Here is a 19,967-nt window from a genome sequence, read left to right on the forward strand (position 1 = left end):
GAAAGTGATCCTGAACTAGAAGAACAGGGAAGGGTTTTACTAGAATCTCAGCCCTAAAGAAAGACAGGAGAAAGCTGTGAGTAACTGCTACTAACACTTGTTCGAGAACAAAAAGAGAAAAATTATTCAGGATGAGTCACGTTACTAAACGTTATAAATACAATTCTGTTTTGATGACGGCGTTTATTTAAAGCGGTTATTAACATAAACGAATCGATAGAGAAAGAGGTTAAACAGAGAGCCATCCAGTCGCCCCGTTCCACTAGCAGCGTCTTTGTTGCAGATGGAGATGATTTTACTCATGGATGGCTCATTATACCACCATCTGTGCCTGTTTCAGATCTGGGAAAACAAGACTTTTTGTTGTAGACTCTATTGGCTTTGGTGGCACAAAATCGAGTGGACGCTCTGCCAACAACCATCCTATTCATCGGACTGCGACTGGGGAGATCACACGGATTCCAAAAATGACAGCTTTTAGTTCTTATGGAAAAAGCAAGTAGCAAAAGCATTCTTCATTCCAAGGAATAACAACAGCATATGATTTATATAGAATTTTCTCTCTGGACAAATAGTAAGTGTGATGGAAGGGAAAGATCTACACAGATTGTCTAAATATTGTATCTATAGTGTTGTCCTCCCTGGCTAAGGATCAAAAACCCTATTAGCTTGGTTGTCTTTTCTGGTTCTGACCCAGAGGAAGTGATGTCATAGAAGAGAGTTTTCTAAAAACAGTAAATTAATGTTCTTTAAAGTGGACCTGTCACCTATTCATAAAAAAACTGTATAATGAAAGTCCTTTGCAAATTAAACATGGAACCCAAATTCTTTTTTTTTATTAAAACATCCATACCTGTTATAATGGTTTTTAAATATCTGAGCTGACAATCAAATATTACCTGTCCCACCGATATGCCTGAGTCATAAAGGTGGGTCATGACAATTCCTTTCACTTTCCATTTAGCAATTCCTAGAAGTCCGTGCACTCCTCACATTCCCCCATCACACTTTATAATTGTGTAGGGTTCCCCATTCTGATACATACACAAGTTTTTGGGGTGATACACAATTTGTCTTAATAACAAATTGTCACAAAATGGCTCCTGCCTGCTTGCTGTGATTGTGTAATTCTAAGATTGAAGGAAACAAAATCTAAATAATACATTTAGTGTAAGTTAAGTTTATTTTGCTCAACTAACATGATAGAAAAGAATGTGTAATTACTTCTCAAGGTGACAGGTCCCCTTTAAGCAAAAGTCAGATTCGGGGTCAGATTTGGGCTGGAGAACACCTTTATTACTTCTTCTCCGTTCCACTTGTTTTGCCCTTTCACTCAGACCGGGAGAGGCCCATTTATTAGGTCGAATTTCGAATTCATGTGATTTTTTTTTAATATGAATATACAATTCAACTGGGAGGTTATTTAAGAAAAAATTAACCCATTTAATATTCGATCAAATGGTTCCGAACTCAAAAATGTGAATTGTATTCAATTAGTTGGAATCGAGTTTTTCTCCGGAAAAAAAACCCCTTGAATGTCAGGAAGTCAAATGGCTCAACGGAACTCTACCATTGACTTCTACATGAACTCGGTAGGTTTCAGGTGGCCAATATTCGAATTAGGACGGTTTCCATGGTCAAGATGTGATACATCTCACATTCAAATTTGCATTAGGATAGGGGGATTAAAATTTGAATGTATGAATTTTTTAAACTCTAAAATTCTAATTCGAATTTACTATTCGACCCTTTATAAATAGGCCCCTTGAAGTGGCAATAAACGCACCAATATTTATCGTATGAAAGAACTTTAGTACGATAATCTGTGAATGTGTGGTGGGAGACAAGGTGACCAATATCGGTAAAAAGCCTTGGATATGGGTCGTCTCATCAATCGGGAAGGACTGAAAATTTTGATTACATTTTGAATTAAAAAAAAAAAACAGATGTTAAAAGAGATCTTATGAGCAGCCAACATTACGGGAGAAGCCATCAAACGAATACATGGAAAATGTCCTTCCACTATAGAGAAGGACCACACTTGAGGATGACAAGAAGCCATGCCCTAAGTACCATTATAGAAATGTGCATCCCAAAAACAAAACACAAAAGAAGTCCAAAAAAGTCATTTACAATACAGGGATTTATAGGATTGATCACATAACACAAAAAGATATCCCACCCTGCCCAACTGTCTTAAGCTGTCATCAAGGTTCTAAATCAGCCCACTGTTTGAGCCACTGACTCCTTGGCCACAGACCCTTTACGCTGCCATCACAGTGTTCTAGCACCTCCCACTGCTTGAGTCACTGACTCCTTGGCCACAGACCCTTTACGCTGCCATCACAGTGTTCTAGCACCTCCCACTGCTTGAGTCACTGACTCCTTGGCCACAGACCCTTTACGCTGCCATCCCAGTGTTCTAGAACCTCCCACTGCTTGAGTCACTGACTCCTTGGCCTCAGACCCATTAAGCTGCCATCCAATGTTGTAGTACCTTCCACTGCTTTAGCCACTGACTCCTTGGCTCTTGACCCTTTAAGTTGCCATCACAGTGTTCCAGTACCTCCCCACTGCTTGAGCTGCTGACTACTTTTCCCCAGACCCTTTAAGCTGCCATCATAGTACTCTTGTTAAGCAGCTAGAGCTATAGACTCTCTGTATTTCTATATGTAAGCAGACTGTTTCAGAAATAAGGTAAGGTGAGAACCTAGCAGCTCCATTAAAGGGTAAATGCCTGACCCTCACTCAAATAACTAATCATTAGCAATAACAGCCTTGATATAATTTCACTGATGAAGTACAGTGGCTTTATCTATCCACGGTCTGGCTAACAAGCCCAGTTGTTGTGTGCCATACAAGGGTTCCTCTGGAAGCAACCAGTTAAACTGAACAGCGGCATAGACAACAGACCTGCCTTCGGGAAATCAATACAATAAACAAACTGATGAACCTTTAACAGGTGATCGAATGGCCCTGGTGACATTGTCACAGCCATTGACCCACAACTATCTGTTTATTTCGGTCAAGTTGACCCTCTATTCTATCCAGCCTCATTTTCTGCATTGAGAGTGAGCTGGTCATATTCATTCTGGCACAAAATTACATTTACTCCAGCCTTTGAAAATGGACGTGACGTCAGTGTGCTGAACCCCTCCAGAGTGGCTCAAGTGCCGGCTATTAAGCAGCCTTCCATGGACATGATTGGGTTTATAGGACATTACTCTGTTATTGTAAATTCTAGGAATGAGGGATTATTGTAGAGGCACACACGGGTTGCTCTAAGGGTGAATCCATGTATTATGTATAAGCACATACAGAGCACACGTGCAGAACTTTATTGAGTACAATGATGCCTTATACCTGGAATCTATAACCTTGCTCCCAGAATGCACAGGCCTGCTTGCTCTCTCTCGTGACAATGAAAATTTTATATAAGCTTCAGCATACTGAAATAAGAAGTTTTCTAAATATAATCAAGTAAAAATTCTGTATTGTTTCTGAAATAATCAGTTTACCTTCACTATTCTTCTCTCATCATCTGTTTCTCTTTATTCCTTCTTCATGCAGGATTTGGGTGTCAGAAATTAATTGACAGTTAGATCCAATATATTTTATAGGGGGGCTCCTTTTGCCTAGATGATGTACTAGAGCTCACTCTATTAAACTGACCAGACATCATGTCTCTCTACATGCAGAATTTGTTCAAAGGCAATTATTTTGTTAGATTTTGTTTGGACTGGAATCTGTTATTTGAGTGAGCTCTAATACATCTGCTAGTAAAGGAGCCCCCCTATAAGATATATTGGATCTAACTGTCATTGAATATCTGACACCCAACTGTTGCACGAAGAGAGAATGAAGAGAAACAGATGCTGAGAGAGGAATAGTGAAAATAAACTTGATGATTTTTATAAACATTGCAGAATATTTGATTGATTTTATTTAGACCGTTTCTTATTTCAGTATGCTGAATCTTATATTAAATTTTCATTTTCGCTATAGTTCCCCTTTAATGTCATAGAAACGATAACCAAAGCTAGCCTACTGAGTGTAGCAATATAGCCAACTGAATAGGCTTTTGCAACAGCCCTGGGCTTTGCACTTTTGTTGGTCCTGGAGTTCTTTATCACTTGAGGGGATGACCATCCTGTAATCAAGAAGATCAAGGATGTGAGCAAAATGATATAATGACACCATGATCTGCTCTGTAGACTTTTGTAGAGCTTAAAGATGAGGCTAATCAGATTACTCAGTATAGAGCTAAGGTGCAAATACAATGCTTGACATTAACAAGATGTTGATGTTACACAAGCAACCCGAGATAAGTATTTAATGCAGGAAGATCTGGAAACCATGACCATAAGGATTTCTGGAGGCCAAACCATTACCTGGACAGGTTGTTCAAGACGCAATACATTAATGGCCCACCTGCCCTATTGGTTCATTCTGCACTTTATTTCTTCCACATTACTAGAAGAAAAGAAAACATGGCTGCCTACCCAGAGCACCTTGTGCGTTGTTGATTCCATTCTAACCACACACAGAAGTAATGGCACAACCAAACGCCACCAGCAAGACACACTAAATACAGGTATGTAATGTGTAACTTACCATTGTCTCAACTCTCAGTTCAAAGGGCATGGGATTGTAGACCATCAACTGAACTTCACACACATCACCTTGTACCCACTGGAAATCTGTGGACGAGAAAAACAATTAGCTAAGTAGCAATATTTATATTTGCCCAAATCACTTTAGTTACCCTCACTCTGGCCCAGGTGGATGTTTCCTAAAACAAGGCTGACAAATAATTCTGACATTTTTTGGGGCAAAGCGAGACTGACATCTTAATCATCGACAGTGGAATAAAGTGAATTATAGAGGCCAGAGTTAAAAGATGTCTCCTATTGGAGTTTAAATATGAAATGTAAATGAATGATGATGTATGTATGGCCCAAAATAACAGTGAAAAGGGCTCACTGACTCAACAGAAATTGGAAAGGACTCTGGATACTAGGTACTAAAGACTTAGGCTAGGTCAACAAAACATGTCTTTATAGAGTATTTCTGTGGTGGGAAAGAGGATCTTTTCAATTCTTTTTTAAGTCCCTACCTGTTAGAAGGGAGGGTTCTATAATTCTGAAGGATCAATCCTTGAGAAACAGGCTGCAATCATGTATTTCAGCTAGGGTTGCTGGGGAAGAAATTTCCCAGTTTAGAAATCATATAATTTAGTATCAATATAGTCATCGGAAGTCTATGGTTTCCAGAAAGACATTTTGGGGCAAACTCTTTTCAGAATTGTAAAGAGAAGTTGCCGACAGGCCTTATTGACTCACAGGTTGTTTCTAGTAAAGAGACGGTATACTGAGGGGTTTTATGCTCATTTGGCAGAGAGAAAGAAGCCTGAAAATTATAATTTTTTCTAGATTTTTCTTATTTTCAAACACTTGGTCTGGACCAAGTTAAAGCCTTGTATTGAGTAAACCATGTGTGCAACTGGGCTCTTTTGTCATAGTACATTATCCCGAGTCAATTTGTTAGTTAGCTGATGATTTTTTATAATAGGTCAAAGAGATTTCTGCTAATTAATGGGTGGTAAGGTGACGATTTTAAAGGTGAACTAACCCCCCACCCCTAGTAACAACAGTCCACCTTAACTGCCTTTTATAACCCCCTCACCTCTCCCTTCCCATACTGTGTATTAGTCAGAAAGGTGCAGCTGAAAAAAACCTGAGTCTAAAATGCAGAGTTGCGCAGCAGAGTTTCCCGGCGCCGTCTTCTACCAGTTTACATTCTTTTGGGTCTTTGCTGACACGAAGCCTGTGGGAGCATGTGAAGTTGAAGCCAATTCCTGACTAGGCCCAACTGTGCGTGCTCTCACAGGCTTAGTATCAGCGAAGAGACCCGAAAGAATGTGAACTGGCATCGGGGAACTCTGCATTTTAGACTCAGGTTTTTTTCTCAGGGGCACCTTTTCTGTCTAATACACAGTGTGGGGAGTGAGAGTTGAGGTGGGTTGATGGAAGGCAATTAAGGGGGGCTGCTGTTACTAGAGGGGGGGGGAGGTTCTAAAGTGGGACCTGAGGTAATACAGCATTGTCCCTTAAAGGAGAAGGAAAGCTACGGAGGCATTTTATTGCCAATAGATTAGCTGCAATAGTACAAGCTAGAATGCTATATTTATTCTGTAAAATGTTTTACCATACCTGAGTAAAAAGCTCTAGAAACTCTCTGTTTGTTTAGGATAGGAGCTGCAGTATTAACATGGTGTGACATCACTTCCTGCCTGAGTCTCTCACTGCTCTGGGCTCAGATTACAGCAGAGAAGGGAGGGGTGGGGGGAGAGGAGCAAACTGAGCATGCTCTTGCCCAGGGCAATGAGGTTTAAGATGAAGGCAGGAAGTCTGATACAGAAGCCCATGTGTACACAATAGAAGGAAAGAAATGCTGTGTTTCTTTTGACAGAGGATTCAGAGCAGCACTACTTTGGAGGTTTACTGGTGTATTTAGATGGACCTTTCTGATAAGGCTTACTTAGTTTTAACCTTTCCTTCTCCTTTGAGTCACCTTTTGTATGTGTTTGCACTAGATCCTTTTTTGAGGACATTGTAGAGGAGTGGTTTAAAGTGTGTACCCAATAGTCTCGGAGTTTGGAGGCTCCTTGGAGTTTGGATGGTGCACCTAGCTTTAAAGGAAAACTAAACCCCCCCAATAAGAAAAGCCCCATCTACTACCCTAGATAGTCCCCCATCCCTGCTCCCAACCCTCATAGTGTATTATTCCAGAAAGTGCCCCTGGACAGCATGCTCACTTATATATGCTGAGTAGCACATGGCAGATCTTCTTCCTTCCCTTCGGCAATTTACTGAACTTTTCAGCGCATGCGCAGTTGGTACGGATACTGGGCTGCAACAACTGTGCATGCGTCAAATACAGCGTTCCCTTACGAAAGAAGACGGCGACCCATGAGCTTGGCTTCACTACTCTGCATAAATAAGTGAGCATGCTGTCCAGGGGCACTTTCTGGAATAATACACTATAAGGGAAGGGACAGGGATGGAGGACTATCTAGGGTAGTAGATGGGGCTTTTCTTATTGCGTGGGGTTAGTTCTCCTTTAAGATGAAAGGTTTCCCCACTGCCCTATAAAAGTTAGGGATAAAATTCAGAAGGGGTAATAATACTAAAATTGGGAAGAGATACTGCAATGGCAAAAATTCAGTATTAGAAATTAGGGAGAATTACTTATAGGGAATGGGTGGGCTTTATTCTTTAGACTTTATCCTTGGACACTTTCTGTATGTTATGTATGTCTCACTATGTTTGTATCTATGGCAGTGGCATGTTGCTCTCCGACCCCTTGAATGTTGCTCCCCGTGGCTTAAAAGCAGGTGCTTAATTTTTAATTACTGGCTTGGAGGCAAGTTTTGGTTGCATAAAAAACAGATGTACAACAAAAATGAGCCTCCTGTAGGCTGACAGTCTGTATAGGGGCTACCAAATGGCCAATCACAGCCCTTATTCAGCACCCCAGGAATATTTCTCATGCTTGCGTTGCTCCCCAATTCCTTTTAAATCTGAATGTTCCTCCTGGGTAAAAAAAAAGGTTGGGGACCCCTGATCTATGGTCTGTTCAGACTAAACCCAGTCAAATGGGAAAAGTGCCTTCCAGCAGAGGAAATAAGGAGGCTTGAGGATGACCTGTTTGGGTGGCTGTATGCATGATTGCTTAAATGCTGGTTCTTCAACAGCTTGATGCCTACCCTTGTCCTGTCATTCACACACCATAGTGTGAGAAATGTGCTGCAAGCTGCTGTTACAGCACATGGCACAGGCCAATGTCCAATCACAACTTAACTTACAACCCCTGAGAACTTCTTTGCCCTTGAGTTACATGAGTGACTCCCAAATAAATGTGCCCTATGAAGTGCAAACGGCTAGGGACTTGCCTACAATGAATCATCTTCTTGTCACAAACATTGGGATCTAGCCAGTAACGGAATGCTGAATCACCTGGGCTCTATACACAGTACAGCAGAATGTTCTTGTATACCAGTATGATATAGCATGAAATATAATAACTCAAGGCCAGTGACTCATTAATATATGTATATAGAGCTGATAAAGCAACCTTAGAAATGATGCACATGGAGTGCTCAAAGGCACAAAAACAATAACTACTGCTCATCAAATCCACTATAATACTATAGAATTATTTATATAGAAACAAACACATCATTCAGCTGCACGTGCTAAAAGGAGTTGATCCCAATGTATGTGATGACTCAATGCATTAAGAAAAAGATGGCTGCAACCGCTTCCCTGGTCAACATCGATTGTACTGCAGTGCATGGTCTGTAATCAAAATAACGGCGCGTCCTTTTACTGGAGAACTAAAAGCGATTTTATGTATTGAATTTACTGTACCCACCCAGAGGTTCAGCAGCCCTATAATAAGCCTTTACCCCAGCAGCTCCCCATCTTGGATCTGGTTAGGCGTCTTTTGTGAGTCAGTGGCTCTGCACATGCTCAGTGGGCTCTGGGCTGCTGCTGAGAAGCTAAGTTACAATTACTTCTTTGCTTATCTTAAATTGTATACAAAAGTATCCAAGTATCTATTCTGGACTCTCTGCCAAAAGCCAATTAAGTTAGAAACACTGAATCTTTTTCTGGCTGCTCAGTGCATGAGATCAAAGAGAAAGCCGGGATATTTCAGTAACAATCCGGAACTTCGGGCTGAGCTGTGCAATCCCATGAAATCCTATTGGGTTCACTTAGTGGGAAATTTACTAAAGGGCAAAGTGGCTAACACTGGTGAAAATTCACCAGCGTGACGTTATTTGGGCACTTCGCCGATTTATTAACGGACGCTGGCGTAATTTCGCCAAAGAGATAGACTCTGGCTCAGCTTAGCACTCTAATGCCAGGGACATTTTCGCTCTGGCGAAAGAGTGTTACTACGCAAATTCACTACGTTTTTGATTTTACTGACCGTTACCTCTCGCCAGACTTGCCTTCGCCACCTCAGACCAGGCGAAGTGCAATAGAGTAGATAGGAGTTCCCCAAAAAATAGTAGAACATTTTTCAATTCCCAAAAAACGCTGGCGTCTTTTCATTTTTACAGGGTGATAGGCTTAAAAAGATTGAAAATTTTTTTTGGGGTAACCTCCTTCCCCCCTACATTTGAGAACATATGGCACATAAACTATACACTGGGCTCATGTGTAGGGCAATATAACACCTCTATTTTATTAGGGTTCCCTGGACTTGTGTAGTGTAATGTAGTTGCTGCAACATATACAGCCGTTGTACTTTAACTGCACGCTGTATGCAAATTAGCCAGCGCTATCGTAACTTCGAACTGCTGAGCATATTTTTGCTGGCGCAATTTCGTCAGCGTTCGGTAACCTGAATCTCACCCCAAATGTACATATGTATACGCAGATTAGGGGAAGGAAGGGTTAAAACTAACCACATGCACCATGCGGGAGAAATGCAAATGTGATGAAAAGTCATGTGATTTTAAGGATCTGGACTCAGTTTGGCCAGGTACTGCTGAGCTCCTGCTGAAAAAAGTCAGAATCCAAAAGCAGGTCCTAGATTTGGTGCATCAATATTTTGTTTCTAGCCAAACAAATAAAGAAAGAAGAAGGTATGTTTTGCATCCTACAAAAAGTACCGGCAGGACTACAGTATTAACACAACCCGGTTGCTGGGGGTGGTGGTAGTACGTTGCATAAGGGTGCTATATGAGTCAACCGCTTAACTAGATATTACTGGGCCCCGCAGCAAATTATTTTTCAGGCCTCCAAAATGTCTAGAGGTTGACCTGTTGTACAAAGTAACTGTGAGTAAGTGTTATAGAGACTGTACAGCGCTGTGGAGTATGTCAGCACTATGTAACTAAAGGATAATGACAATCTTGGGATGCTCCGTTGTCTTGAAAACACTGCGTTTCCACAATATCTAATGGAGGTTTTAGTTTTCTTCCATTAACGATACTGTAGCATGCCATCTCTAGGGTACAAGCCCTTCCAAAGAACAAAAAATGTCTTTAGTCTCTCTAAGGAGCTGCTGCAAGTTCAGAATAATGTCCCAGAAATTGATGGCGGCCAACGTGAATGATTTATCATGTCCGTACGGAGCTTTACAGGCAGAGTATAATTTCTAAAAAGTCTATTTTCAGCCTCGTTTTTTCACTTGTGTCCAAGGAGCCATAGGAACGAGGCGGAACAGTGTAATATATGTTTAACGGCTCTGGAGAGACGGAGGAAGGTTAATTCACTCCTGGGGTGAAAGTGGAAGCAGTTTAACATGCTCAGCACAGCCGCTTCATTCCTGACAACATAATTACTGCTTTTTAATTGCCCTAAAAAGCAGGGCTCACACAAAAAAAAAAAACGGCATATTAACCCGATGGTAATTTTCAATGATCGATTTGAAGTTACAAAATTGCAATGGAATGGTAAATCTTTAGTATTAAGATAAAATTCCATTTCTCCTTAAGTATAAATAAGTCGTGCAAGGGTAAACCCAAAGGAAGATTTAGCTCTCTGTGTAGCCAGAACTTTTCTTTCCTGTAGATATGTATATATAGGTACAGGATCTGTTATCCAGAAAGCTCCAAATTACAAGAAGGCCATCTCCTATAGATTCCATTTTAATCAAATAATTAAAATTGTAAAAGTGATTTCCTCTTTCTGTGTAATAATAAAACAATACCTTATACTTGATCCCAACTAAGATATAATTAATACTTATTGGAGGCAAAACCAGCCTATTGGGTTTATTTAATGTTTAAGGGACAGATTTATTAAGGGTCAAATGGTAAATTCGAATTTTCATTTTTTTTTTGTGTGAAAACTCACAAATTCGAATTTAAAAGCACCAACTCGAATGTAAATTTGAATGTGAGATATATCACGCCTCAACCATGGAAACAGCCCTAATTCGAATATTCGCCACCTAAAACCTTCCGAATTAATTTACAATGACAGATGTCTGTTGTTCCATTTGAAAGTGTTAAGGTATGAGATCTCATATCCAGAACGCTTGGGACATGGGATTTTCCGGTTAAGGGAATTTTCTATAATTTGGATCTTGATACTTTAAGGGAGTTATTTAAGGTTGAATTCTAGGGTTTCAAAGACATCAAATGAAATCAAATTAACTCACAACTTGAACGGTTTCTAATTTAAGGAAAAAACTCAGCTATCAACATTGAACCTCATTTTCCAGTTTGCTGCCCAGTTTTCCAGTTTAGACAAATCACTGTGCAAAGTGGCAGCATCCTGCATGGAACCTATAGTTCTGCACAATTTAGTCTCATCTGCAAAAATAGAAACAGTACTTTCAATGGCCACCTCCAGGTCATTAATAAACAAGTTGAAAAGCAAGGGACCTAGTACAGAGCCCTGCGGTACTCCACTAACAACACTGGTCCAATTAGAAAATGTTCCATTTCCCACCACTCTTTGTAGTCTATCTTTTAGCCAGTTCTCTATCCAGGTACAAATACTATGTTCCAGGCCAACATTCCTTCATTTAACCAGTAACCGTCTGTGTGACACTGTATCAAATGCTTTAGCAAAGTCTAAGTAAATCACATCCACTGCCATCCCAGAATCAAGGTCCCAGCTGATCTTCTCGTAAAAAGAAATTAATTTAGTCTGGCAACATCTATCACACATAAACCCATGCTAACACAGACTCGTACTGTAGTATTATGATTTTCTATGAAGTATTGTATCCTTTATTAACCCTTCAAAAAGCTTTCCTACCACAGATAGACTAACTGGCCTATAGTTTTGAGGCTGAGAACAGGATTGCTTTTTGAATAGAGGTACCACATTAGAAATTCGCCAGTCTCTCGGCACTATGCCAGATCTCAATGAATCCTGAAAAATTAAGTAAAGAGGTTTGGCAATCACAGAGCTAAGCTCACTAATTACCCTGGGATGAATACCATCTGGCCCCAGACCTTTGTTTATCTTAACATGTTCTAGTCTCCTTTGAATTTCCTCATGTGTGAACCATGCATCATTAGTTGTATTACTAGAATTGGGACTATTAAGAAGGAAACCTTCATTAACTGGTTCCTCATTTGTGTAGACAGACGAAAAATATGAGTTCAGAATCTCAGCTTTTTTTTTTTGTTCTCATCAAGCAACTGACCCTCCCCTCTGATATTAAGGGTCCCACACCTTCCTGCTTCATTTTTTTTTACTATTTACATATTTAAAAAATAATTTTGGATTCTTTTTATTGCTTGATGAAATATCTTTTTCCATATCGATTTCAGCTTTTTTGCATGATTTATTGGCCTCCTTGTACCTTATAAAGATTAGACTGTCCCAGCTAACTTGAAAGCCTAAAAAGGTTTAGCTTTGCAACAATGTTCCTTTCTTACAAGGGGAATATACTGACATTTATATTCATTAAGCAGCATCTTCAAATGGTTCAAGGGACGTCTGCCATTGCCTCCTTCATGACCGCAACAGGTTTTAGAGGGTGTATTTTTGGATTCAAGCTATTTGTATTTATACATATGGGAAGAGGTGACATATTGCTTCCCTTAGACAGTACAGTATGAGGGTATAGCTTATTGTGTGCCCAGAACATTCCTTCTCTGTATATTTGTATTTATACATATGGGAGGAGGGAGGTGCCATATTGGTTCCCTTAGACAGTACAGTATGAGGGTATAGCTTATTGTGTGCCCAGAACATTCCTTCTCTGTATATTTGTATTTATACATATGGGAAGGAGGTGCCATATTGTTTCCCTTAGACAGTACAGTATGAGGGTATAGCTTATTGTGTGCCCAGAACATTCCTTCTCTGTATATTTGTATTTATACATATGGGAGGAGGGAGGTGCCATATTGATTCCCTTAGACAGTACAGTATGAGGGTATAGCTTATTGTGTGCCCAGAACATTCCTTCTCTGTATATTTGTATTTATACATATGGGAGGAGGGAGGTGCCATATTGATTCCCTTAGACAGTACAGTATGAGGGTATAGCTTATTGTGTGCCCAGAACATTCCTTCCCTCTAAAATGAATGGCACACAAGCAATGACAAAACCCTAAACTGCCATCCTTTGCTTTGAATCTCATGTAAATGTGTGTACAGTAGCATGTAAGCCTGGAAATGGCCAGGTGAGTTCTCAGGCCGAGATCCATGTACACAAGTGATGAGTGGTAGTTGCTATTCAAGTCAATGGTGGAGCACATTATGATGTTTCTCTCCCCATGCCCCATTGCCCATAGACTGTCACGACCGGCACCCGATACCAGAACAAATGCCAAGCACCCTGGTATCGGCTCGGCTTCACCAGTAGTGTGACCACCGTTGGGGTTCGGGAGGAGCCCTCAGCTTACTTGGGTGCCACCTGGACTTAACGAGGGGTGCAAGGCGAGATGTTCTGGCTGGCGAAGGGGCACGGCTGTTAGCAAAGTCTTTTTGGGCCGAAGGTCACGGTACAAAAGGATTAGGCAGAAGGATGGTCAGACAGGCTGGGTCGAGGCAGGCGGATATCAGAATCGTCAGACAGGCAAGGGTCAAACCGGTTGTCAATCAAGGGGTTAAACAGGAAGAGTTGTCGTAGGCAGGCGAGGGTCAGGATACAGAGTTCAGAGTAGTCAGGATACAGGCAGGGTCAAACACGGGTAATCAAGATACAGAATAACAGGAACAGATGCACTAAGGAAACAAGTCCTATCACGGGCACAGGCTGGGAGACAGAATGGGCCTTATATGTGTTCAAATTTCGTGCCAAACAGGCGTCAAAAACGTGATGGCGCAAATGCGCCAGCGTGCCTGCGCCTTTAAGGGGCGCGCAGGCGCGCCAGGCGCCCTAGAAACAAGATGGCGCCGGCTTATGGACCATGCGGCGGGCGTCCCCGCCGACGACCCCGCCGCACAGGTATTGTAACAGACTGTACCAGCTCATAGCATTATTATTATTATCATTATTATTACATGTATTTATAGTCAGCAGAGCTGTAATGAAGACCTTCCCTCTCCCTGTTTTTACTTAGTATTCCGGACCCTTCCTTCTACTGTGATACTTTCAATCACGTGGGAATTTAAGTGGCCACTTATTTAGAATGACCCTTCCTGCACCTGTACCATCTGTTCCCTGATCATCTCCAGCAGGAGGAGAGAAACGGCTCTGCCACTAATCTGACTGCAGAGCTCCGTTCTTGCAAAGCGCTGTCGTCTTGGCTCGACTGTCATTCACAGATTGAGATCTGGTGTCGTTCTGGCCTCGGAGTAACTAGATAAGGTTCCATCAGAACAGTCAGAACCTTTCCTGCCTCCCGTCCCTTGTCACTGCAATTACTCTTCTTTATTCCTCACTGTGAAAATGTTTATTATAGGGATGCACCGAATCCACTATTTTGGATTCGGCCGAACCCCCGAATCCTTCTTGAAAGATTCGGCCGAATACCGAACCGAATACAAACCCTAATTTGCATATGCAAATTAGGGGTGGGTAAGGGAAAATATTTTTTACTTTCTTGTTTTGTGACAAAAGTCACACGATTTCGCTCCCCGCCCCTAATTTGCATATGCAAATTCGAATTCGGTTCAGCCTGGCATAAGGATTCGGCCGAATCCGAATCCTGCTTAAAAAGGCCGAATCCTGGATTCGGTGCATCCCTAGTTTATTAACCCTTTATATGCTCTGCTGCTACGGACACTAATTCCTTGTTGGTCCATGTCAATAACCCCTCCATGCCAAGCTCCTCCTCTTTAGCGTTATTACACTAATGGTTTCCATCCACGCAAAGCAGCAACACCACTCCTACAAGCATCAAAGGATTTAGGGGCAGATTTATCAAGGGTTGAACTGAAAATTTAGAGTTTTTTTATTGTCAAATTTCGACCAGCGAGTTGTTCAAATTCGAATCAAATTTTTTAAAAAAAATCTAATTTGTTTTTTGAGATTTATCATACTCTGGCCCTTTACGAACTCGAATTCCACTATTCGACACCTAAAACCTGCCGAATTGCTGTTTAAGTCAATGGGGCTGCAAAGTGCGTGTGTTGGTATTATATACTAATAAGATATTATACATTGGAAATATACAATAAATTTCAGCCACGCCCAGTTGATCCTATACGTGAGAGGTGTGGCCTGCAGCGGGCCAATCCATCACTGACAGGGGAGCCCCGGAATCATTTTTCATATATCACTTACATTTATTTTGTTAGCTTGCATATTAATTGCTATAAGCCTCGGTTTTATATTACGGAAGATTACATCCATCAAAAGAAATGAACATGTCAAAAGAAGCCAAGATAGATGATGACTCTGGGAATGAATCTGCTGCTAATACCAGATGCAAATCAAGCACTTAAAGGGCAACTAGTCCTTAATTTAATATTTACCTTATGGATCGCCTAATATTAAAAACTAAACATTTATTTTCCAAGTGCTTTTCTTCTCTAAAGATTCTGTAAGACTTTCACTAAATGCTGCTCCAGGGCTATGGGGGAATGATTTGGCAGCATGAAAATGGTATAGGACCTGTTATCCAGAATGGGGTTGCTCGGATAACGGATCTTTCTGTAATTTGGATCTTCCTATCTTAAAGGAGAAGGAAGCTACAGAGGCATTTTATTGACAATAAATTAGCTGCAATAGTGCAAGCTAGAATGCTATATTTATTCTGTAGAATTTTTTACCATACCTGAGAAAAAACTGTTTGTTTAGGATAGCAGCTGCCATGTTAGCTTGGTGTGGCATCACTTCCTGCCCAAGTCTCTGCCTGCTCACTCATAGCTCTTGGCTCAGATTACAGCAGAGAAGGGAGGGAGGGAGAATGGAGCAAACTGAGCATGCTCAAGCCCTAGCCCTGGAGGTTTAAGCTGAAAACAGGAAGTCTGAAACAGAAGCCCATGAGTACACAATACTCTTTTGACAGAGGACTCACTTTGAGGGTTTACTGGTGTATTTATATAGACCTTCCTTACTTAATTTTAACCTTTGCTTCTCCTTTAAGTCTACTAGAAAATCGCTTAGCGACAGATTTATCAAAGCTCGAATTTTTGTACTCTAATAAATTCGAATGTACTCAAAACTCGAATGTTATGCTATTTAAGAAAAACCCCAAAACGTCTAAAATTCGAACGAAGGTTACTGCCCTGAAAACTCGAATCTAATGCGAATGAAACTCGATTCGAGTTTTCCTACAAAAAAAACTTGGATGTCTGGGAGGCTATCAACATCTTCAAGTGGGACTACAGACCTCTGTCATTGTAAATTAATTCGGCAGGTTTTAGGCGGCGAATATTCGAATTAGGGCTGTTTCCATGGTCGAGTTGTGATAAATCTCACATTCCAATTTACATTAGAATTGGTGCTTTTAAATTCGAATTTGTGAGTTTTGACACAAAAAAATTTGAAAATTCTAATTTACCATTTGAACCTTAATAAATCTGCCCCTTAAACATTAAATTAAGCCAATAGGCTGGTTTTGCTCCCAATAAGGATTAATTATATCTTAGTTGGGATCAAGTACAAGATACTGTTTTATTATTACACAGAAAAAGGAAATTTGGATTATTTGGATAAAATTTGATTACAATGGAGTCTATCGGGCAAATTTAGTTACTTCCAAAGTTGTGCTAGTGTTGGCTTCGATGCACTTCAGCTGGCGTAGATTCGCCAGGGTTGCGCAAATTCACGAAGTTGCGCACAAGTTACTGATCGTTTGCGAAGTTGCGCTAGCGATGTTATGATCAGTAGTTTGAAGTTACGCTAGCGATGCCTAATTTGCATACGGAGCCACGTTAAAGTACAATGGACGTATATGTTGCAGCAAATACATTACAATACACAAGTCTTTATGAAATAAAATAGAGTTGTTATATTGCCCTACACATGTGCCCATTGTATAGTTTATGTTCCATATGTTGGGAGGAAGGAGGGTACCCCCAAAAAAAATTACGATCTTTTTCAGCCTACCACCCTTAAAAAAGTAAAAGACGCCAGTGTTTTTTGGGAAATTTCAACTTTTTTTGAAGCAAGTCCTATCTACTCTATTGCACTTTGCTTGGTCTGAGGCGACGAAGTAAAGTCTGGCGCAAGAGGTAATGTTCACGAAATTCCGCAATTTAGTGAATTAGCGTAGTTACGTCCCTTCGCCATAGCGCAACTTCGCCTGGTGTAAGGGTGCGAAGTAGCACTAGAGTAGGTCCACTTGGCTAGCGAATTTACGCCAGCACCCGTTAGTAAATTGGCGAAGTGGCAAAATTACATCACGCTGGCGAATTTTCACTAGCGTTAGCCACTTCGCCCTTTAGTAGATTTGCCCCAATGGGAGACGGCCTTTCCATAATTCAGAGCTTTCTGGACAACTGCTTTCCAGATAACGGATCCCATACCTGTATTTTGATTGTTCAGGGGGTTGCCTGAATGAATGGAACAACAGATATGAATGGAATTGTAACACGCGCAGAGAAGACTGTGATTAAGTTTACAATTCATTTTTGGGTTTAGATTTCTAAATCTAAGCAACTTTTCAATTGGCCTTTATTTTTTATAGTTTAATTTATAGTTTTAATTATTTGCCTTCTTCTGACTCTTTCCTTGGGGGGTTCAATAGGGGCTCACCCATCTAAAAATCTGTAAGGCTACAAATGTATTGTTATTGCTACTTTTTATTACTGATCTTTCTATTCAGGCCCCTCCTATTCATATTCCAGTCTCTTATTCAAATCAGTGCATGGTTGCTAGGGGAATTTGAACCATATCAACCAGATGGCTGAAATTACATTCAGAAGAGCTGCTGAATAAAAAGCTAAATAAGTCAAAAACCACAAATAATAAAAAATGAAAACCAATTGCAAATTGTCTCAGAATATCCCTCTCTACATCATACTAACAGTTAATTTAAAGGTGAACAAGCTAATCAGAATATGAGCTTTCTGATTATATAATGTGAAGAGAATACAAAACAATCTCTGTCTGAAAATATTGTATGGTATTACCAATATTAAAGGGGTGGTTCACCTTTGATTTAACTTTTAGTATGTTACAATTCCTAGCAACTTTGCAAATGGTCTTCATTATTTATAGTTTTTACTTTTTTAGTTATTTTTTTTTTCTTCTGACTCTTACCAGCTTTCAAAAGATGGTCACGGACCTCATCTAAAAAACAAATGGTCCGTAAGGCTACGAATTCTTTATTACTGCTACTTTTTATTACTCATCTTTCTATTCAGGCCTCTCCTATTCATATTCCAGTCTCTTATTCATAGCACGGTTGCTAGGGGAATTTGGACTCTAGCAACCAGACTGCTGAACTTGCAAATTGGAGAGCTGATAAATAAAAAGATATATAACTATAAAACAATGAAAACCAATTGCAAATTGTCACAGGATAACACTCTTTACATCATACTAAAAGTTCATTTAAAGGTGAACAACCCCTTTAAACTTAATCCCTTAAATTATCATTTTCGGCAACTCTGAGTCCTATAAAGGGGGAAAAAGCGCAAACATTGGATAATCCCCAACATAAGGAAGGAAGGCAGGCGACGCTTGGTTGGAGCTCACGGCACTGAAAAGACAAAACCAGCCCCTGCGTCTCTTTACAAGGGTTTTATAATAAAAGATCATAAAGCACAAGAGGAGGATTACCGGTGCCGCAGAGTGAAAATGGGTTTAAAGCAGCATCACCAGATAAGTTTAGCACTCGCAGGCACGGCGTTGTCATATTTTAATGTTAAATAAATCACCTGGGCCTGCCGGGAGGGCATTTTACTCTTTACAGATAATGATATGTGACAGAAATAATGACCGGCCCAGCGCTTTGTGAAGGTGGAATATAATAACTGCTGAGATTTCAAGCACAACCTGCAGCGCCTGCAAATTACTCTCTTTATTTCTAAGGCTCCTGTATTATTTATCTACTTCCCTGCTCCTCGCGCAGCACTATCTGTTGCTATCAATCAGTCCCAATCAATCCACAGGCACAATCCCAGCTCACACCTGCAGATTGGGTTGCACAGATCCCTCATGTTCCAGCGTGGGGCTGTCTGCTGTAACTTCTCCAAACTCCGACTGAGTCTAATTCTACGCAAAATGTCAGCTAATAATTCTGTGTTACACTGTATAAATCTTACAGACTGTGAATGAGGTATTTTAGTTTCTATTTAGTATGCTAAACTTATCATATATATATATATATATATATATATATATATATATATATATATATATATATATATATATATATATATATATATATATATATATATATATATATATATATATATATGTATATAAAGCAGGACAGGATTGCTGCTTACAATGGGGATCAGATAGGATCTGTGCAGCCACTGGGACAGAATGTTCTGTTGTACAGATAGCTAGAATCTCAGCTGCCATAAAGCAGGACAGGACTGCTGCTTACAATGGGGATCAGATAGGATCTGTGCAGCCACTGGGACAGAATGTTCTGTTATACAGATAGCTAGAATCTCAGCTGCCATAAAGCAGGACAGGACTGCTGCTTACAATGGGGATCAGATAGGATCTGTGCAGCCACTGGGACAGAATGTTCTGTTATACAGATAGCTAGAATCTCAGCTGCCATAAAGCAGGACAGGACTGCTGCTTACAATGGGGATCAGATAGGATCTGTGCAGCCACTGGGACAGAATGTTCTGTTATACAGATAGCTAGAATCTCAGCTGCCATAAAGCAGGACAGGACTGCTGCTTACAATGGGGATCAGATAGGATCTGTGCAGCCACTGGGACAGAATGCTCTATCTGATCCCCATTGTAAGCAGCAGTCCTGTCCTGCTTTATGGCAGCTGAGATTCTAGCTATCTGTATAACAGAGCATTCTGTCCCAGTGGCTGCACAGATTCTGTTATAACTAGAATGCATTGTTTCCGGTACAGACAATACAGTATAATGGATTAGTTTACTGTTTAC

General features: G+C 40.5%; 1 protein-coding gene across 1 annotated transcript in view; it reads right to left on the minus strand.

The window, feature by feature from the left end:
* The window catches only part of trappc9.L (trafficking protein particle complex subunit 9 L homeolog), a gene marked incomplete at its 5' end in the record, with an annotated part of 331,258 nt that overhangs the window by 277,262 nt on the left and 34,029 nt on the right, over nt 1–19,967 (minus strand). Inside the window, 1 exon segment of the mRNA NM_001089879.1 lies at nt 4,615–4,700. Within this exon segment, the coding sequence (NP_001083348.1) occupies nt 4,615–4,700 (86 nt within the window).

This window comes from Xenopus laevis, chromosome 6L, assembly GCF_017654675.1.
Source record: "Xenopus laevis strain J_2021 chromosome 6L, Xenopus_laevis_v10.1, whole genome shotgun sequence".
NCBI classification, from domain to species: Eukaryota; Metazoa; Chordata; class Amphibia; order Anura; family Pipidae; genus Xenopus; species Xenopus laevis.